This window comes from Amblyomma maculatum, chromosome 6 (assembly GCF_055883805.1).
Source record: "Amblyomma maculatum isolate TAMU_Amacu chromosome 6, ASM5588380v1, whole genome shotgun sequence".
Taxonomy (NCBI): Eukaryota; Metazoa; Arthropoda; class Arachnida; order Ixodida; family Ixodidae; genus Amblyomma; species Amblyomma maculatum.
In genome coordinates, this window is record NC_139349.1 from 95,576,557 (window position 1) to 95,599,082 (window position 22,526).

General features: G+C 47.0%; 1 protein-coding gene across 2 annotated transcripts in view; it reads left to right on the forward strand.

Annotated features, from left to right (window-relative positions):
• The window catches only part of LOC146186342 (uncharacterized), a 126,389-nt gene that overhangs the window by 9,701 nt on the left and 94,162 nt on the right, over positions 1 to 22,526 (forward strand). The window contains exon 2 of one of the 2 annotated variants that reach the window (XM_084607117.1): positions 15,785 to 15,829. The exons of the other annotated variant lie outside the window; for it this stretch is intronic. Within the exon in view, the coding sequence (XP_084463243.1) occupies positions 15,785 to 15,829 (45 nt within the window). The remainder of the gene's footprint in view (positions 1 to 15,784; positions 15,830 to 22,526) is intronic. 2 annotated transcript variants of the gene reach the window in all.

Genomic DNA, 22,526 nt, shown 5'->3' on the forward strand with positions numbered 1-22,526 from the left:
CACACACACACACTCTTGCCCTCATTATTTGATGGGTAGTATGCGCGCCTTGCGGGGATCAAAAGTGGGTAGAAAGAAGTAACTGAAACGCTTTAGGACCGGTAAAGGGTAAGAAAAGGAGTGAAAATGTAAGCTCGCCAGAAATGGAATTTCCGCAAATTTTTCTTCGTTCTTCTTAAAAGCGTATTTGTCCCCTGTAAGGGTCTTTGGTTATGTTTCGGAGTCTTCACTTGTATGTTTGTTAGGCTGTAGACTTTTCATTTAACGGACGACCCACACTGTACGCATTCTGATTGTGTTTCTCATACGGCGCTGTTCGTTGTTGCTTTCGACGCTGTGAGGTTTGAGCCGGCCGGCCCTAACGCATATTGTGAAAGCGTCTTTGGAGTGGGGAGGCGAAGCAGCTTTCGGGATGGTTCATTCCACGCCCCTACACTGAGCTCAGTCTTGGTGTGCTGGATAGGTCGAAGGTTTTTTTTTGTTTTATTTTTATTTGTCTTGCTTCCCCTTTTCCTAGCAGCCGCAGTAGCCACACACTGGTACTCCACTGATTTATAGCAGGGGCGGTAGCCTTATGCATTCTGTCTGACGTTTGCTGACTTTGTTTTGATCACCGCAAACGTGATTGCGTACTGTGGTGTTAAGAGAGAGTGAGCGAAAAGCAAAAATAAATTACATGGGGTGACCGAAGCGTCGTGCTTGTCAGGACTGCGTGAAATGCACCGTTAACTTCACCACTGCCTTCCGGGTTTCGCCGACCTACCCGCACGGCTCGAAAAGAGGACGAACGATTGACTGCAGTAACAAAAAAAATGTCGAGATTCAAAGAGCACAGTGGATTCAAAGAGAAGGGGAGGGAGAAACAGAAGTAAGGGAAGCAGGACGTCTTTCTTCGCGGGTCACGATTCTTTCCCGCATACCTTGCAGCCGTGGGCTCGCCTCGTCTCTTTCACCCAGCTCTCTCCGGCGAAAGCTGAAGACGATGGCGCCGACCTAAACGTGTACCGTTGCGTGCGCTGATTATACGTGGAGGCCGAGTCGTGCCTACTTCTGTAAGGATAATAATGATAACGATAATGGTGTTTGCAGCTGGTGCCGTGTCGTAAGGTGCGCTGCCATCAGAGAAGTACACACTACACTGCTACGCCCGGGTCCGTCCGTCTTCCGCCTCTGAATGTCCCGCTTTCCCTTGGCGTTGCACCGACGACCACGACGCCGCCCGAGCGGGGCATTTTGCGTCATTATGGCTGCGTGGTTAACGTGCGTGAGCAGCTGCTCACGCTGTCTGGCGCGCACCGTCGTTAGGAGCGCCCCCCGAAGCGCTTGATTTTACGTCCGCACAGCAGATGCGCGTTATTCGTGGATTAGAGCTTTCGCGTATGACATTGCTTTTGGCATTGCCCGCGGTGCATGAAGCGCAAGGGGCGATTGCGTTTGTGATGGGCTAATCTCGCGTGATGCTATAGGATAGGATTGTCCTTGCGGGCGTTACCTTGAGTACACGTATAGTGGGGTGGCAGGTGTGTAGTTGGGACAAAATCTTTCCTTAGATTTCAGCGGGCCAGCGTCCATTATAGTGTGGCCTGGCCAGATGCCATTCTATAAAAGGCTAGTGTGGCCTGGCCAGATGCCATTCTATAAAAGGCTAGAGAAGATGCGTTCCAAGATACAGTGGTTGTTCGGCTTCCCTTATCTGCAGGATCAGATACGTCCTGTAATCACGCTTACAAATGAACGATTTTGGAGTTTATTTTTCTTTGGGGCCGAATTATCATGGAAGGGAAACGAGAGCGCCGTTGTGCTAATATCTGTGCACGTTGAATAACACACGGCGATCGAGATTATTCTAGTGCCCAATAATGGCGTACTTCCCAGCCCAGAATATTGCTCTCCACTGTAAAGAAAAATCAATGAAGCCTTTATTTGAAGAAAGGGATGGCTCTCGGCCGCTGTTAAAAAAAAAAAAAAAAAGATATATAATTGGGCCGATAATTGCACACAAATATCTCAGTGGGTTTAGTTTTGTCATGGATTGAAGTGCTCTCGAATGTGCCTTATGCATTCAATAATTAGCTCTCGCATTATGATTACTTTCATCATCATCATCATCACCATCATCATCATCATCATCATCATCATCCTGACTATACCCACTGTAGGGCGAAGGCCTCGCCCATATTTCTCCACTTAACCCGGTTCTGTGCTAGCTGCATCCACTTGACCCCCGCGGACTTCTTAACCTCATCCGCCCACCTAACTTTCTACCGCCCCCTCTACGCTTTCCTTCTCTTGGAATCCAGTTTGGTACCCTCAGCGACCATCGGTTATCCTCTCTACGCACTACATGTCCTGCCCATGCCCATTTCTTCTTCTTAATTTCCACTAGAATGTCGGTAACTTGAGTTATTTCTCTGACCCACTCTGCACGCTTCCTATCTCTTAATGTTATCCCTACCATTTTTCGTTCCATAGCCCTCTGGGTTGTCCTCAACTTAAGTAGAACTCTCTTGGTTAGCCTCCACGTTTCAGCCCCATAGGTGAGTACAGGTAAGATGCAACTGTTGTATAATTTCCTCTTGAGCGATACCGGTAAGCTGCTAGTCATAACCTGCGAGTGCTTGCCAAATGCGCTCCATTCCAATCTTATTCTTCTTATTTCCTGTTCACGGTCCGGATCTGTGGTTACTACCTGTCCTAAGTACACATAATCGCCTACTACTTCCAGTACTTTGCTACCTAATGTAAACTCCTGTTCCTTCCCGAGGCTGTTGAACATTACCTTAGTCTTCTGCATAATGATTTTAAAGCCTACCTTTCTACTTTTCCTGTCTAGGTCATTAATCATTATTTGCAGTTCATCCTCCGAGTTGCTTAGCAAGGCAATGTCATCAGCAAATCGCAGATTACTGAGGTATTCTCCATCTACCCTTATCCAAAACTGCTCCCATTCCAAGTCTCTGAATACTTCCTCTAAGCAAGCGGTGAATAGTACTGGGGAGATTGCGTCTCCTTGCCTAACACCTTTCTTTATGGGAATTTTGTTACTTTCTTTATGCAGAACTATGGTTGCTGTGCAGCCACTATATATATCTTCCAGCACTTTCACGTACGGCTCGTCTACCCCCTAATTTCGCAATGCCTGCATCACCGCCGATGTTTCAACTGAGTCAAATGCTTTTTTGTAATCAATGAATGCTATGTATAAGGGCTGGTTATATTCAGAGCATTTTCCTATCACCTGATTGATGGTATGAATATGATCGAAAGTAGAGTACCGTTTCCGAAAACCTGCTTGATTATTTGCTTGATTGCAGTCTAAGGTTGTCCTGATTCTATTAGCGATTACCTTAGTAAATACCTTATAAATAACAGACAGTAATTGGTCTGTAAATTTTAAGGTCCTTAGAGTACCCTTTGTTATGAATGAGGATAATGTTTGCATTCTTCCATGGTTCCGGTACCATCGATGACACCAGGCACTGCGTGTGCAGGGTGGCCAGTTTTTCTAGCACGATATACCCCCCGTCTTTTAGCAAATCTGTAGTTATCTGATCATATCCAGCTTATTTCCCCCTTTTCATAGTTTCTAATGCTTTCTTGACCTTGTCTTTCGTCACTGGTGGAACGTCTGACTGTTTTTCCCTGCCACCAACCTCGTTACGGTCCTGACTACTTTGGCTGCTGTTGAGATCTGTATAGAACTCCTCGGCTACTTTGACTATCTTGTCCATATTCGTGATGACGTTGTCCGCCTTGTCCCTTATCGATACATATGTTTTTTTTGCCTATGCCCAATTTCTTCTTTACCGCTTTAAGGCTTCCCCCGTTCTTTACAGCATGCTCAATTTTGTCCATGTTATACTTCCTTATATCAGCCACCTTGCGCTTATTGATTAGCTTTGATATCTCAGCCAATTCGATCTGGTCTGTTGCATTGGAAGCTTTCATACTCTGGCGTTTTTTAATCAAATCTTTCGTCTCCTTAGACAGCTTACCGGTATCATCTCTAACTATCCTACCGTCTACTTCTACCGCACACTCAGTAATGATATTTCTGAAATTATTGTTCATTGCTTCTAGGGTAATGTCGTCATCCTCGGTTAGAGCTGAATATCTATTCTGTAGCGAGATCCTGAATTATTCTGCCCTCCGCCTCACCGCTAATTCGTTGATGGGTTTCTTTCTTACTAATCTTTGCGTTTCTCCTTCAGATTTAGGCTGATTCGGGACCTCACCATGCATCCTGTGGTCACTGCATAGCACTTTCCCAATTACCTCTACATCTTTCACATTGGCGGGGGTTGAACACATTATGAAGTCAATTTCATTTTTAGTTTCCCCGTTCGGACTTTTCCATGTCCATTTCCGGTTCTTCCGTTTGTTGAAGAAGGTATTCGTGATTCGTAAGTTATTGCGCTCTGCAAACTCAACTAGTAACTCCCCCTGCTATTCCTAAAGCCAATGCCATAGTCACCTACTGCCTGGTCTCCTGCCTGCTTTTTCCCTACCTTGGCATTGAAGTCGCCCATTAGTACAGTATACTGCGTCTTTACTTTTCGCATTGCCGATTCTACATCTTCGTAGAAGCTTTCAACTGCCTGGTCATCATAACTACATGTAGGTGCGTAGGCCTGTACAACCTTCAGTTTATACCACTTATTAAGCCTAATTACGATGACTGCCACCCTCTCATTAATACTATAGAATTCATCCATATACCCGCTATATACTCATTGACAAGGAAACCTACTCCTATGATTACTTTACTCATCACTTAGTAGTTAGGATAATAGAGTTACATATTGCGTTTATTTTTGCATTTTCTTAATTGCGCCTTTACTGCCTTGAGGGAGATGCTTTTTTTGTCACAGTTCCATGAGTTTGTGTTTTGGGCTTCGTATTTCTTAAAAAAAGCAACGCTCTGAAGAGCGCCGTCGGCCGGGCGAAGCGTCTGCACGTAGCGCGCTTTTTCCCATGCAAGTCGTGTGTCATGCCGAACCCTCTCTTGGCGGCAGTGCTACGTGTACCTCTGGCTTGGCCATTTTCTTATTCGTGGGCTGATTAAAATCAGCACTTTGTCATTAAAAAAGGCGGCTTCGCGAACCTCAATATTTGTCGCTAAAGAAAGGAAAGAATTACATGCTGACCTCCAACGCACTCTTCCTGGACGAAGAACTTCAGCAGGCTCTGTTCATTGTGAATATATAGGATCATCTCTCTCTCTCTCTCTCTCTTTCTCTCTCTCTCTGTCTCTCCTCTCTAACCGCCTTCCCGAAAAGTGGCTCATTAATCTGCCTGTGAAAAAAAAAAAAAAATGTTATCGCTCGCGACAACCGGCGGTATCTTCTCCCTGGGAAATCCCCGACTCGCTGACAAAAGCAAGAAAAGTGATTTTTGTGAGCTACACGTATGTCTGCGCTGACTTGTCGCGTAGAGGAGCAGAGGCACTGTAGCGGAGGGGGCTTTGCTTGTCTGGTGGCCGTGACACGGCTTTAGACGGCTAAATACGGGCTCTGCACGCCGGCTCAGTGCGCTCCTCGTCCTCGTTCCCGACCGCCTCCTCCTCGCCACCTTCGATTTCCCCGCAAGCTTGCTTGCTCCTGCAGAGAATCGCAGAAGCTGTGCGCCCGCGCCTGCAGTGTGCGCACCGTCGTTCGAGCGGCACCGTTCGAGCAGCGCGAGCCTGCGGGCTACCTCACTGCCAAGATGCGTAGCACATGCGCCCGCACGTCCGCGGCCCTTTCAAGCGTACTCCACCCCCCCTCCTGACCATGGAGTGCGTGCGAGTGGCTGATGATTAATTAGCACTCTGTCACGTCGGAAGCGAGCGAGGTAGGGAGGGAACGACCGCAACCAGGAAGAATAGCGCAGAAAATTAGTGGCAAAAAACGAAAAGCGAAACGCAGCTGCGGGCCCCCGCCGCGGCTTTTGTAGTCTCACCGGCAGTTTACGGTTTCTCTTACCTCTCACTTTATCACCCCTTCCTCTCTGTCTGCCTACCTTTCTCTCGGTCTGCACTCCTTATTCCCAGAAGTATAAGCGGCCTGACGTGCTTGTAGTTTACAGCTCTCCGTTCTCCGGGAAAGGGAATAAAAACAAGACGTGTTTTATTTTATTGTTTTCTTCTCAGAAGCTGCACGTGTATTAAACGGGCGTGCCGAAGCTGTGGCAGACGTTAGCTGCCTCTTTTTCTCTCTATCTCTCTCGCCCTCTTAGCATTTTAAAAGGGAGCCCTAACAAATACGGGGGTGGCTAGCCGGTGTACAAAACTCGGCAGACAGGCAAAAAAAAGAAAAGTAAATGACAACGAGAAAGTATACGACTGTCTGGAGTAGCAGGGAAGGCTGAAGAAAGGGGACTTGAACAAGAATGAAAACTAAGTTCGCCAGAACCGCCTGCGCCGGTTGTAGAATTCTCATTGCGAATAGCGGCCCCGTTGCAGCTGCTTTCAATATTATACGACCGTACATCGCGGCCGGCCGTATTTTCCGCGCTTTTTATTTCTGCCTCTGCCGGGCCTATCACATGCACGGCATGGCAGCACGCTTGAGCGGCCGAATTGTTTCGGAGAAGCCACGGGCTCACTGAACACGCGGCATCGAAAGGCACGGACCCATGGAGGGGCGTCATTGATAACGTGTACCGGACTACCGGCACATATACAGAATTCTGAAAGGGTGCCGCGAAAGTTTTCTTACGAACGCATTGATGTTTCAACTTTTCCCTTTCACCTACAAATTGGCATGGAGGATGACGAAGAGAAAACAGGGGAAACAGTTGTAAGGGAATGAGGATGATGGAGAGTTACGCCGGCTAGACCAGCTTGCTTCCTTGTATATGAAAGGACGCTCGCGTAAGAGTTTATAGGGTAGGTTTTGGTCCCGTCGACTTTTATGCAGTGCGAGTTGTGAAATACCTTTGTTTTTAGTGGGCTTAACTCAACTGCAGCAGCTATTGCTGCTTATGGTGAAGTGGGTGTTGTCGACGTTGATGATGAACTGGTTTGCACTGCAAGAAACCTATTTTTCTCTCCCTTCAGGTGTATTCAAAGGCTACCAAAGAATGAAGGTTAAGTGTGCCTGTGTGCGTAAGGAGGCGATGAAATGCGGTGAATATTTAATACTGCACTCCTGAATGGACCTGACGTAATGTAGGCCAAGGTAAATTGCTATTACGTTACGTTGGGTACCGTCTAAAGTAGGAAATCCGCTGCGGGCTGATATTAGACGCACAGTTCTTTTACCTTAGCGTCTTCGTACTTACTGCGCCAGCTAAAATAATGCTTGAAAAATGCTATCCCATTCCCTTGTTATTTCCTTGGTTTCTTCCGCCGCATGTAGACTCGCCGGAGGTTTCGCGTTCGGATGCTTAAAATGCCGTGTTCATACCCTCGGCAGCAGCGATTGCAGATCAATTGAATATATTTAGCTCGTGGTGTTTAGACCTATAAGTCGCTCATACCTTGAGGCTGCATATTATTGCCTGAAGATTGGGCACTCGACGGCGTGTGCACAATGGTGTGCTAAGATTAGCGATATTTATGGCTTACCGCTTACCGTATCTCATGGCAAAGCTAGTAGGTGATCTATATGCATATAACTTTACTGTCTATAGCATATATATTTTTTATGTGAGACACAAGTTCGTCTATTGCAGACTCGCGCATTCAGACGAAACGAAGAGGCGTCCGTGTACTGTGCGATGTCAGCGCACGTTAAAGACCCCCAGGTGGTTGAAATTTCTCCGAAGCCGTCCACTACGGCTCCTCTTTCTCTCTTTCCACTTTCAGTCCCATTTTCCTTCCTTCCCTTACGGGTTCAGGTGTCCGCAGAAACAAGTGTGACAGATACTGCGCCTTTCCCTTCCTGTGAACCAATTATTATTATTATTTCCCAGGAGAGAGTTCGCTTCTTTCTTTCTTTCTTTCTTTCTTTCTTTCTTTCTTTCTTTCTTTCTTTCTTTCTTTCTTTCTTTCTTTCTTTCTTTCTTTCTTTCTTTCTTTCTTTCTTTCTTTCTTTCTTTCTTTCTTTCTTTATTTATTTATTTATTTATTTATTTTTGTTTCTTACCCTTCTTCGCTTTCTCGTTCTCCTTCTTTCTTTTTCTCACTTACTTTCTCACCTTTCTGTATTCTTTCCTTTTTTTTTTTTCTTTTTTCCGGCGGCTACTGCATAAGGGCACGCGAGAGCCATATGTTTTCCCCGGGATATTTCCGACGACGATGCTCTTCCGAGCTCAGAGCGCTTGCTTGGCGTCTTCCTTCGAGCAGGTGGCCTCTGGTTTTCAGGTGGAAAATTTCCCCCACAGTCGTGCGGAGCGCAGTAAACCGAGTGCGCACTGATGAGGAGGGTATATTCACTCTGCTGACTGCAGAGGGTACAGCTGACGTTAAAGTAACGCTTTGTCGTTGCGTTCTTTATCGCTAATCTTTATGACCGCAAAGTTCAGCGCCCGGTGAAGTGTTCATATAGTTTAGACTTCCGTTAGCTGCGACGACCTGTGCGTGAACCGTCGGATGTGACTAGCGTGCGCAGCGCACTTCTCTGACGTCCTTGTGACGAGATGCGTTTGCGGTTCAGTCGTTCTTCCTTTAGAACGCATCTCCGCCATCTTTAGGTTGGAACAAAAGCCAGAAAGTTGTAAAAAAACAACAGGGCATGATCAGTTGACATGGGCTTATAGTGTAGAACTCTGGCAACGTCTTAACAATGCTTCAAGAAGAAAATTGAGGCGAATAACTGCTCTAATCAGGCATGCAGCCATGGATATTTTTGATGGGCCCAAGGTATTTTGCTGTACTAAGCTGTAAGGCGATTGTGTGTGTGTGTGTGTGTGTGTGTGTGTGTGTGTGTGTGTGTGTGTGTGTGTGTGTGTGTGTGTGTGTGTGTGTGTGTGTGTGTGTGTGTGTGTGTGTGTGTGTGTGTGTGTGTGTGTGTGTGTGTGTGTGTGTGTGTGTGTGTGTGTGTGTGTGTGTGTGTGTGTTTGTGTGTGTGTGTGTGTGTGTGTGTGTGTTTCGGTTGGATATTCCCTACAAGAGCATCATGAAGCCAGGGAGTTCATTTACATTTCGGGGGTACCCGGGCCCCCTCTGGACGCCCCACGTACTTGGTTTCAGTAGTGGGCAAAGAGATCCCGACAGGGCCGCCATTTTGCCGAATTTTTGCGCGAATGCGCTAGGGGTGTATTTCTTAGGGGGGCAATTTTTTCTATCGAAATTTCTACGTTCACATATCACGTGAACACGCTCCACACCACTCAGCAGACGTTCATTGCTGCGATTACCATGACTTGCAGAACCCCCTAACCTCGCAAGATAAATATAATTATTTGTAAGGCAATATGGCTTTTAGTAAATAGGCGCAGCCCTAAAATTGCCGTGCTTCGCTAAACGCCATGAATTTAGACCCCCCAGCCAGGTCGTTTATTTTCCTATTCGCTCAGTGCCCGAGCGATGTTCTTAACCATGGAAATAATTTGTAGCCAATTTTGTAAAAACAATAACGACGTACGAGTACGACGGCGACTGGAAACGTTATTGTACGTTAAAGATGAAGAGTAACCGCAATAACCGGTGTCTCTCACGAATTAATTACTGACGCGTGCTAATGATTGGACATCGCTTATATACCGTTGCGGCTAGTATACGCCAGCACGAAGTGACGAGATGTCGATTCTGCGGCAGAGTGGCGCGTTTCAGCTGCATGGTTTCCTTGGTTACGACCGCTTCAGTGTTCGGACTTTTCATGCTATCGGGCGAGTAAAGCTGTGCTCGTAACCACATTTTCAGACACATTAAACAGCGTGAAGCACAATTAAAGCGGTGACTAAAATACGTACTGGGCAATGTATTGTACTTTTAATGATATATAGCCCCGAAGAAGACGGCGCAGTGGCGCCCGACTACATTTCTGAGCTGCCGAGATTTCTATGTGGTGAGTGACCGTATGCAAGACACTTTCCTGTTCCACGTACACGAGTCAGGTGCGACGGACCTATTTCGATACACGGGGTATATATGACGAAGCGAGCGTATGGGCAGCTTTCGCGATGGAAACTGCGATAAAAAATGGACTTGTCTCTCCCAATACGTCTCAGGGAACTTCGTTACGAAAGAAGAAATTGGCGCCTGAGCGAATCCATGAGCGACAGTGGCACAGGTGCTCAGCTCATTGCGTGGACTCCTCTCGGTGCATGTCGCCGCGAACTTAGTCGCTTCGCGCCGTTAGACTAAGCTATAGTCGTCGTGATTGCTTCCTATGTAGTCAGAACAGCAAATATGAAATGGACGACGTTGCGATGATAGCAAAAGCCAAATTTCCCGCCTCATTTCTATCGTTGTTTGTTCAGGAGCTGGACAAATGCTCTGTATGTAGCCAGTATTATTGAGTTTGACTTCACTGCTCACCACTTAGAGCCGGCAGTGACGCTTTAGCAACCAGGATGTAACCGAAAATCCGCTCCGTGGACCCCTCCGCCCCCCCCCCCCCCCCCTTAAAAAAAAAAAAAAAAAAGACGCCCTTCCCAGCAGCACCTTGAGAGAGGCAATACGAAAAAAGAAAGACAATTTCGGTTCCGGAAATTCCCTGAGAGTGAGCAAAAATGTTTTCTCTCGATGCTACTCATGAAATTCTCTGAAAAAGGTGAAAATTTTCTAAATGCAATATCCGCCACCGTCGCCGTAATTTATGGAGCGTCACCTTTCACGAGGTTGCGGGTTTAATTGGTTCTGGGCTGCAGGTACAAGACACGCGGGGCACTGCGTCCTTGCCTCAGTAAGCGGCCTGATTGTCGGTATTTCGTATGCTGGAAGGGTTCATTAGTCCGTGGCCGCGTATTTCGTCGCACGCTCGACTCGACAGTCTGAATGAGGGATTTTATGTGGCATGCAAAAGCCGATGCCCTTAAAACATGACTGCGCTCTGTGATTTCGTATTTAGTGTTTTCCTATAATTACTTCACAAGATTTCAAAGCTCTTTGTAACACTGTGGCTTCTGTTTTATAATCACCGCTCATACGAACTTGAAAGTGTATCCGCACTATATCTTTGCCATTGGAGAAGAAATGTATCCAATTTGTGTATGTGCACCGCCGCGCGCACGTACACCTGTCATAGCAAGAGTGAAGCCCTATAACTTCCCGGAAAAAAATCCTTTGATTCGGTCTCTCGGTTTTCTCCTTTTGCCTTTATTGCATTTCGCTCATGATAAGAACGGGCCTGAAATTTTCATAGCCAGGATAGTTATATTTAGTTGGGAGTCTATTACGCACAAATACCCGGTACCACAGCCTCACTTACAAATTATTATTACTTTTTTTTTATGGGGCGGCTCGATCAACTTACGCAATCTTTTAAAAATCGCCTCGACAGTTGTGACAGCTCATTGAATAATAGGCTTCAGTTGTGCGACGCATCTTGAAAGCATTCTCTCTCTCTTTTTTTTTTACCTGACCGTTTCGTATTCAGCCATTTTTTTTTCTTTTTTTTTTTTTTTTCGTTTAAAATGTCATATGCACACACACTAAAGAGCGCGCAGTATTAATGTCGCTTTAGGCACTTCGCAGACTCGCGAAAAGAGCCGCAGGCCTTCGCATACCGGGCTTTAGAACTGCAAGGCCAACATGTTTAGAAATGGTTTTGATATTTGTTTTGTCATTCATTACACTCCAATGACGAACGCGCTGCGAACGGCACGCCGACGTAAGACTTTATGTTGTCAGCGGCACATTTTTCTTCCGGGCTGCTTGAACCATTCTTTTATATTTATATGTATAAATAAAACGAGTTTTGTCCTCAAACAAAAGCCTCCTCTCACTCTGCTTTCGCCGCTTCGAGCATGAGAGTCGACGCGCGGTTGCAGTCCTCGATATGTTAGAGCGCCACTGTCGTATCGCATTTCAAAATCCCGCGCCTTGTGTAAACATCACGGTTAACAGCTCGGTCCGTTGTTTAGACAGCCTTCTTATCAATACGGGACACCCAGTGTGGGGAAAAAGTTTGCCCAGCATGTATAATGTGCCTAAAAGCACCGTGCTGTGCCTCTCCAGGGTTTCGATCCCCTGAGCGACCGCATAACACTATATGCGTACTCGTCGCGTCGTGCTGCAGTTTCTTTTATTTCTTCTTCTTTTTTTTTTTTTTTTTTTTGTTCGATGATAAGCCGCTCCCGGCGTTAGGGACGGGCCACACTTCGATGGCTGGGGGTAGGTAAAGGGCGGGGCAACTGCTATCGCATAAATTCGCTACTTCCTGACATAGGTATTCTACCTGAGAATATTTGCGCGTCATTGGCTTTAAATGAATACAATCCTTTCTGAGCAATGGTTGTGGCCTCTATTATTTTTAGTGATTGCCCTCGATGCTTAAATGCGGCTACCCTTTGCTTCAGTTTGAACCCCCGTGCCCGTAGTACGGGGATTGAACAGGCCGTTGGTTCTTGATAGCGTGCGTTGGGTGTGCTTCCATTGAGGCTACACGCGGTGTCAACGTTATAGTGAATTAAGCGCTCAACGCTGCGACAAGCGAGCGAAGCCTTTCACCCTTCTTGGAGGGTCATTCGCCATATTGTTCTTGGACTCTGTCCGGCTATAGGGGGGTTAGAGGTTGTGTAGTATAAATAAGTACCTAATGCTGGGAGGGCCTCTATTGAATCGAGGAATTAAGGTAGCATGCAGATATAATTGACCGTTTTGGGTCATTTGTGTTAAATCGCTGTGTCCAGGAAGAGTTTTCGCTAATTACTGTGGTGTAAGAACTATGCACACGCTGAGGAAGTCTAACCTCACAATAATTAGCTCTCTACGCACAACTATTTAACGGTACTTAGCTGCACCGTAAACCCCCCTCCCCCCCCCCCCCCCTTTTATTTTTATTTTTTTTCTGGCGTGAAAACAGTTTTGACCGGAAGCTTCAGAGCCTTGAACTTGTGCGTACTTTGCGCCAAAATCACGGCTACGGGCAAATTACTACTAAGGCGCTAAAAAATTTCTCGCTTAAAAGACAAAATCAGGTTTTCGTTTTCATCTTGAGGCGTTTAAGAATCGTGCAATTATTCCTCCGTATTACAGCTGCTCATTTGCTGAGCAATCATCGTAATCAGCTAACTGTCGCTCTGATTTGCAATGCTCCGTGAAATATTTGTTGACCGCATGCATATAGCAGCACCTTATTCACATATAATCATCGACTGCAACGAAACCTTTCGCCGGCACTGGTTCGGAGAGCGCGCTCTGTTCGGTCGAAGACAAGTTTTCATTTCATGCCGCCCCTCTGTGGACGCCGTGGTTTACGTATCGATCGGTGTATACGTGAAGCGCGTCTTTTGTGTGGGTTCCGTGAACGTCTTGCACGCTGCCGTATACGCGGTCGTCCGGTGGCTATGCGCAAAGGGTTCAATCTGCTGCCCAGAGAGCAGAGCACGCCTGGCGGGGGGCAGGAAGCGGGAAACGATCAACCCCGGATGTCATGGGCGGCAGCTCAGCCTCGTCACCTGTGTCTCGTATCGCGGCTGTGTTTGAGGCATCCACGGACGAAGGTCGACGATCGGCGAACCATGTCGCACGTAGTCGGCGCTATCAGTAGCGATGGATGTGGCGGAAGAGACTTTGGCAGCAGCTGCGAAAAGAAACGAGTGCTTGTATGCAAAAAGAGATAAAGAGATAAGCGCGAGCAGCCTGTCGCGGCTTTAAACTGAGGCTGGGAACAAATGTGTTATTATTATTATATATTTTTTTTTAGTGCGTCAGCAGTTAGCTCCGCCATTTGCCCGTCGAGTGATGTCTGACGCCTCCTGGCTCGTGCAGCAGCGACGCACGTGCCACACGCTCGTGTTTCTGTTGACTGTTTGTGTGACGTCACGGGGTTGCCAGGACCTGACAAACTGGGGAGCACTTATGAGAGGGCATTCCAACCAGCCGGTACACTTGGATTCCGCAGGCACGTTTTGTGCGTTTTAGTTAAAGCGGGACATTTTCCCTATGTCGGGTGGTCTTGCACCTACTTTTGTGGCGACTATATGCTAATAAGTTTACGGGACCCCAAGCCGAAGTAGGAACAGATATACTAGCGCACCTAGATCGCATTTCGCCTAGCCGCGCTGAATCGACCGAAATCTTTTATTTGTTTCTTTTTCTTACTATAAGTCGACCGACTGTCGTCTGGCGGCTCGACTGACGTCCTTAGAAAGCAGGTGGCATATTTACTTTAGGAGCACGCATTTGAAATGGAGTATTTCTTTTCTCGAGGAACCTATGACGACGAATAAGAACGGGAGTCTTGTACGTCACCTCTGGGGTATAAATTAGCTTGAGGCGTTGAGGCATAAGAACTAATTGCGGAGACATCAGACAGCAAGTTGGAATGCCGTGTGATCCAGCCTTAGAGTCGTCGGCATCAGCCGGACTATTACACTCTGTTACTATTACACCCACTGTACGTTCAAAAAAAAAAAAAAAAAAAAGAAAGAAAACGTCAGACGTGGTGAAGAAAATAATATATTGACATTATACCTATCTGTATTTGCATTGCAGCACTTGCGCGCAGTTTTCGAGTAAAGCATAAATAAATGATTTAATCGTTTAACGGTAGCAAGAAATAGACGTATATATGTAATTTTATTATTGTGAAAAATTAGCCGTGCGCATCGTGGTCTCGAGATCTAGTGGATTAGGCTGCGCGGGATGCGCCGTCCGACCTCAGTTCAGTGACAGTCGAGAGTGACGAACTGTCGTTGACACCTAGCAGCAGTTGACACTTCCCTTCTGACGTGGGTATATTTTATAGTACACACCGATTTCTAAATGGCGAACGGTGACGGTTATGGGAAAAAAGACGTATGTCGCGGACGACAGTTCAAAGCACTGTCACTGTGCGGGTCATTAGAACTGAGCAAATGGTGACAACAAATATCAGACATCTGGCCGGGGAACTGCTAAAAAAGGAAAGTTGAGGCATGCGTTTGTTTACAGTGCGATCATCTGCACACCTCAGATGTAAAGGAGGCGAACGGCTGACGCAGTGTGCTTATTGTGTGCTCTCTGCTTTTTTTTTTTTTTTTTTCTCCTTTTCGTGACGTTTTCATTACTACACATTATTACCAGGGCTTAAAGTCAGGGGGGTCTCGGCGGGTCTGAGATACCCTAGTAATATTGAATAGGGGTCTGAGACCCCGAGCTTCAAAGTATAAGGACTGTATGAATACAAAGCAGGCAATAATTTTTGTTCTTGTCAGTGGTGTAATCGGAAGATTTCTTCTCTATCGTTTCGACAGTTTCGCAGTGAGTAATAACAAGAACTACTAACACGTTTTCGAGAACCAGAGATGGATAAAAACAATTATTTCTCCCCTTTGTGTAAAACGATTTGCAAAACTGGCTACCAGCCGCTTTCTCTCTTTCCCTCTTCATTTCTCTTTCCACCAGTGCTAGAATCACTACAGACCCTCCTTCGATGGAGCCAGACTTTAAACACTGCTTATTACTATTGCACTGATCGGTCCCAGTACACAATAAGGTCAACTTTTGTAGCCAATATCTAGGTGCTTTAGCGAGGTGTCCTTCAGCGTCCACAATTATCCGCGGCCGTTTATAGATAGCTTCCCTAATTGGCCTCCAACGGAAACGGGGAAAATGAAGCGGTTAGCAGCTTGATCAAGTTGTTCGCTTGCTGACATCATTGCTAGTTTCTTTGTAATGCAGTGCGTATACTCGTGACAAACCTCTGACCACGCGAGGGAGTCCCGAAGCGACGGCAATGTCTTTTTTTTTTTTTTTTTTATCTTACAACAGATATGCCCCTTGAGATGTCCTTGGATGGCGAACGGAACGAAGAATGTAAGATTTTGCTTGCCATTTGGCATCCCCTTGAGGCGAGGACAATTCAGACAGCGGTTTCGTGGGAAGGTGTTTGCTAATTTCGTCTGGCGGTGTTGATTCAACGTCGCCCAATGTCAGAATTCTACAGAGGTCACTGACTGAACTCGGCCGCTGACCCTTGAATTTTTCCTGATCCTTGTGGCTGCCGCATTTTGTTTAGCTTTGCACATTTGCTGACAGGGCATTTGGGACAGCTGTGCTTTTCGAGCCTTTTTATGTCAGAGGAGAAGAAAAAGAAGAAAAAGAAAAACAAAAGGGGGGGGGGGGGAAATGTTTGTAATTTCTGTAGCCTTTGACTTTTACTCGGGGCTTATCGTTTCACTTCCAGGAGCGGGCGAAATCTACGGCATCACAGTGTTTGCTCTCACGACGTGCGAAAATACTTATCCCCTATCTGCGATGTCAATAGCGGCGTGATAAAGAAGCAGTATGGCGTAGGCAGCCCTATATGGCCACAAATAAACAGCAATGTCGAGAGCACCTTTCGTTGCAGACACTCGTGAGTGTACGTCAAAACACAATAGCCTGAGCAGCGATATAAACTTCCCCCTTCCTTGCACCGTTCCGTCAGCCATAGCAGACACGTGCGCAGATACCTGGCTATAGATCGCTCGCCCACCGTACTCGATCATAAGCGGAAAAATGTTGTAAAATCTCCCTTCCATAACTGAAGTATGGAGAAGGAAAGAGAATCATTGGGAGGAAAGGAACTTGATATTTTTCGCTGAGTGCAGAAAGCATGCAGAAACGAAATTCCGAACTGATTGAAGAAGCTAACTTATATTTATTTCTGCACTGGTACCCGTCATGAACGGTCTCCCTTATCAGAAATGGCGATTCAAGTACCAACGCACTATTATTGACCTTTTACGAGCGGCACGTTATTTTGGTTGGTTTTGGTTTATGGCTTTTAACGTCCCAAAGCGGCTCAGGCTATTAGAGACGCCGTAGTGGATCGAGGGCTCCGGAGATTTCGACCACCTGGGGTTCTTTAACGTGCACTCATATTACACAGAACATTGGCGCCTTGTTGTTCGCCTCCATCGAAAAGCTGCCGCCGCGACCGGGATTCGATCCCGCATCCTCGGGCCATGGCACCACCGCGACGGGGGCCGGCACCATTTACGCCACTAGTCGAGCATAAAGGAAAACTTACTTCAGCAAGGCTGTTTCTTGGGTTATTTGGTGCAGTTTGCTCATTTTGGCGAAGCCTGAAAGGCAAAAATGACAGTGACGGGAGAAAGACCGTGTCTCTTGGGGCTTTGCCGTGTCGCTTGACGCTTTGCAGAAATGAGAAAATTTAGTTGTTTTCTTTTTCCTCCTCGGAAGCCTACAGTGGACCAGCTTATCGCGGTTGGTGCTGAGCCTTCTAATTCCGGAACAGGACCTCTTACCGGTAGTGACCCGGGAGCGACGCACAGAGAGAGTGCTGATATGCGAGGTCGGCGTTTTTCAACAGTGGGCGACTCACCTAATTTTTACGGCCTCAAATATTAAACAGATTGTCGGGCGAATACCAGACTCGGGGTAGCCCCTACTCACCTGTCTTCGGCAATCTTTTTCTCTCTAAGTTTTAACAATTGTTTAAAATCCCGCTACCTTAGATTCCACGCACGTGACACGTCTTTACCCCCTGGTTAAGTCAGCGGATGAGAGATTCGAGCCGTGGCCGCAGAGAAGGTCTTTAAGCCTCCTCCGTCAGGCGTAGGACAATCTTTTCTTCATCCACATTTGGGCTGCGGATGTAGGACTCCCAGGTAATTTGATCAAGGGGATCAGTTTCTTTAGCTCCCGGAGAATCGGGGCATTGCCAGATTAGGTGGTTTTGACTCAGTGTTACGTTGCAGAGATTGCAAGCCTCTGGGTCCCCTGTCAACTCATTGTGCAGAGTAACATGAGGAAAGAAACGATTGGCTTGAATTTTTCGCCAGGCCCTGCATTCTGAGGGTATTAGGGACCTATCTGGGGGTGGATAGATCCTTCTGTTTGGTCTGGGAGTCTCAGAGGGCTCCTTGTAGGTGATGAGGGGGTAACCCGGGCTAAATGAGCGAGTTGTGAATTGCCGCGATGTTCGACCCGCTGCCCTCACTGTCAGCGACACGCGTGCACATGCACCACGCGCACAAAAACGAACACTCGAGAGAGTCCCCCCGCTCGTGCATGGATAGAAAAGTAAAGAAAGAATAGACGGCTGCGTGGCTTTGGTGTCTTCGCACACCTTCCCCGCCTCCACCCTCCTTGCACTCCTTGGTTGCGTGACTTCCTTCCTCTGTTCTTATTCGTCAACGTTTCGCAGGTGGTCGAAATTACTCCGTAGCCCTCCACTACGGCTCCGATTTCTCTCCACTTCCTTCCCTTACGGCGCGGCGCGGTTCCGGTGCCCACAGAAACAAGTGTGAAAGATACTGCGCGTTTCCCTTCCTGTGAACCAATTATTGTGGATACATTTCAGCTAGGGAGCTTCCACCCGCGAAGTGACTAATTCGTCCTCTTTCATTAATCTTTGAATGGCCGTGGGTGTGTAAGCTTGGCTCCAGTTCACGAAAATTCCCTTCTTGCTTCGCACCTACGCAGATACCTTTCGAATTACTGAAGCGAATCCCACTGCATTACAGGTTCTTTTATACAAAGAGAGAGAAATGCGTGCGTGTTTTTCTCACAGGCTACGCATGATACTGTGTCAAACGGAAGATCACAAACTTGTATTCTATGAAAGATAAGGTCTTTTTTGGCAAAAGGGTAAGGCCAGGTACCCTATGCAGGGAGAGGGAAAGTGGGTAGACGAAAGGCCAGAATGAGTTGCGACTGAGACGAAGCATGGTTGTGAGCCAGTAACACGTATACAGGCTTGCGCTACTAGAGGGCTTATTGAGAGCCGAATCTCTATCCTTTTGCTGCGTTGCTAAAGCGAGGAAGGCTAAGGACGACTTACAAATTGAACTTACATCAGGACAGGCTAGCCGCTAGTGTGGTATAATATTGTGACATATATGCCCTGCATCGCTGGAAGTTGAAGATGAAAACGATCAGCAACAGTGACACAGAAGAAGACGAAGTGGTAGCAACGATTGATGATAGAATAAGGTCGACGCTGCTGTGTTTCTGTGTTCTGTGTGCGGTGCCAGCCTGGACTAACCTTCGCGGACTAGCCTTGCCACGTTACATCTTGGTGGAGGTGCGGGGTATGATGCCGTCAGTTAGCTGCCGCTGGTTCATTTTGCGGCAGCCTGGAGCAGCTTGTGCACATCGCAGTCGGGAGAAGCTGTACAGGGGAGTATAGGCGGATCCGCTGTCATTTCTATTAGTGCGGCACCTGTATAGTCGTAAAAGTAATAAAGTGGCGTGTAGCTGCAATCTAAGAAGCATCTTGTCAAAGTGACGCCGGTGTTAGGGTTGCAGCGGCACAGTCGCAGCGTGCGTGGGATTTCAAGGAGGCAAGGGTTAAGGAAGGAGGATTTCGTTTCCGTGTTGGCAAGCCCGTTTGCAACACCCGTTACCAGCACGCTGCGCGCAGTACACACAGGTATGGCTCAAGTGTGAAAGTGAACACATTGTCCGTCTTCAAGCAATGTTTACGGCACAATTTCAAGTGAGAAGCATCGTTTCATTCGTTATAAACAACAGCCGGTATGGGTGGCGCCCACGAGACGTTTTTCAGCACGGTTGTTGAATTGCCGACCGAATTCGTTCTTTCGAAGACGCTGGCGGTTTCCTTTCATACTGGAAGCAACGCGGCGTGTACATCAGTCCAACCTGCTTTCAGAAGTTCGAGAAAGCGGTGCTAACATTTAGGAGCCTGGTTGACTGAAGGGTCAAGTGTGTCCATTCGATTTCCCATAGGCGTCTTACTTTAGGGCGCCGTTTAAGCTCGACTGAATTTGCCTGAAAGTGACCTTTTTTCCCCTTTTCCTTCCTTTCTTTTGCTCCAACTTGGGGACATGTTGTAAGCTAAGCTCTAAAGCGTTTGACGACCGCCACTAAGGAAAAAGCAAAAAAAGAAAGACTGAGGCTTATTGCTGAATTTTATTTCTTCTCGTCAGCTAACGGCAGGTGCTTTCGTAGCTTTTCATTGATCTTTTTTTGTTGGGGTGCCGTAGTTCTTACTTCCTGCTGACGTAAACTGCTCGAACTCTGAGTTTATAAAGCGGATATTTTGTTTGTTTGTATGTGTATTGAGCGTGTGTGTGGGTGCTTTCGTCTGTTCGACAAGGCTTCATGAGCTGCCTATAGGGAGCATATATTGTTATGCTACCCTTTTCTGATATAGCAGATCATGCAGCAGCATGACTTTTACAATTCTTTTTTTTTTTTTTTTTTTTTTGCTTGGAATGCTGCGTCTAGGTATTCCGGCCTGTGGCGAATGCGTTACGCGTAACTGTCGGACGAAAAATGGCCGTGGTGATTTGCCAGAAGTGCCTCGTACACGCCTATCAGCTTCAAAGTTGTTATGCATTATTTAGTACGTGAATTGCAGCGCAGACAGTCTGCGGTCCGTGTAACTATAGAGCCATCCCCACATGTGCCCTGGCAGCTGTGCGTTGAAGCTTGCTGGAGGAAAGAAAAAAAAAAAGACAACACTGACTCTATTTCAGCTTTGCGCAAACTTAACTGACATGTCCCCTTTTACATTATTCGGACGGCGCACACTGAAACCCGCGCATTGTCCGAACCCGATAGAAAGCCCGAACACTGCAATAACGGGAGCTGATGCAAACCCCTGCTGCGTATACGGGTCCTTCGCAGCCGAGGCATTCCGTATTTCCTTTGCAAAACGCGATGAGCAGCCAATACTTCGGCGTTGAGTACAGGGCACGCATGCGCGCGTATTGAGCAAGTATGACTGTGAGTCTTAGCGAGTGCATATGAGAATACCCAAGCATTTTTGGAGCTCGAGTAATTGCGCAAAAGGCAAGGAAATTGCACCTTTTCATTTTTATAGCACGAGAGGTCGCGGCTTTAAGACGGTCCTTCAAGCGGACCCATGCATGCCCGTCCTGCTAAGTACGTATGAGTTTCCTTGAGTATATATACTTTCAGTGCGCATTATAAATAAGACTTATTTACAGAGGTTACATGTTTGCGAGTGTGATACACTTTATTATTATTTTTTTGTTTTGTTTTGGAATGGCCACTGTCTCATTCGAAGCGCTGACTCGACTGCTCGTCCCCCCCCCCCCCCCCCCCCCCCTTTTTGTTTTGTTTTTAGTTTGAGCACAGAGCTCGCTGACATTAGCGACGAGTCGGCTGTATACTCTCCCATTTGTAACGGGGGACCTTATATTTTTCGACAAAGTATAGATAAAGCTTTGTTAACGTACCTGTCAATAGTAAACTGATGTCAGAGTGGTTCAAGTGAGTTTCAAGTTCAAGTAACTTTCGGCAAGCATACAGTCCAAGCTCGCGCTCATTGTCATATCCTTCGAATTTGCTTATTTGACTCCACGCGCAGTGCAAGACAGAAGACAGAAGCACAATCAGGAGGCTTGATTTGACATCACGTTACAGTCCGTATATGGCGCCGTATGAGTCCCTTTTGGAACGCACGAAATATTACCGGATGCTTTGATCTACGATCCATTGAGCCGTGAGCACAAAAACTGAGGCCGCTATATAAACAAAATGGAAGTTTTCGCGTGCCAAATTACACTTTAGAGACTTGCAAATCAAGAATGCGTTGCGGGGAACAAACCAGATGCGACGGCAGGTAGCATGTCCTGTTAACAAAATCGCACCCTTAAAGATGCATTTACGCGTGTCTCTGACTCACACCCTCCAGAATAGGTGCATTGAGGTACTGATGTAGCCCTTTAATGGGTGCAATGCTACTTGTTGCACCCATTAAAAGGGTGCATCAGTACCTCAATGCACCCTTTCTGGAGGGTGTGAGCGATCTTGTTTACAGTGTGTTCTCATTTAAATGCTTTCACTTTACTTGCGTTCACGCGTCGCGTTCCCACGGCAGAAGATAAGCGTTTGGAACCTTCCACGTTACATGGCGATTAAAGGGGTCGTGAAACGTTTTCCGGAAATTTTGCACGGCTTAGTTAAATGGAATCCTTGTCCTGCATCATATAATATACCTCGATTCGTTTCATCGCCCGCGTTGATTTAATAGCGACAAAAACAGAATTTCGGTTTCCTAGCGCGCGTCCTCCTCAACTCAACAGAGTACGTCATAGCGCTAAGCCAATGAGAAGCTCCCGTTGCCGGAGCCTGCTGAGCCAAAGTTGACCAAGCTCGGTGTATTTTAGAGGTTCTTATTGTGCCCTACTCTACGCTATATTGCACTATATCTACGCTCACACAGGGTTTTTTAAGATGGCCGACGCCTAGGTTCCTTCCTGGGTTCCAGCGTCGCTGTGCTGCTATAGTGAACTAGAATATAGTCGCTACTGTTAAAACATGGTTACATCGTGGGCTTTGAGCCTTACGCCGACGCAACTTTTCGGGTGCCAGGTCGGCGAAGATGGACCCTGCGAGCGACCGGTACAGTAACACTTGTGTCGAGAGGCCGCGGTAACCGCGGCACAACTCCGGCTTGCAGAAGCCCCGACCGTCAGCCTCCCGATCCCAGCCGTTTCGGAACTACGCATCGGTATGTATGTCCGAGTCTTGCAGCCTAGCCTACGTTTGACCGTTGCGAGAGTGCGCAATC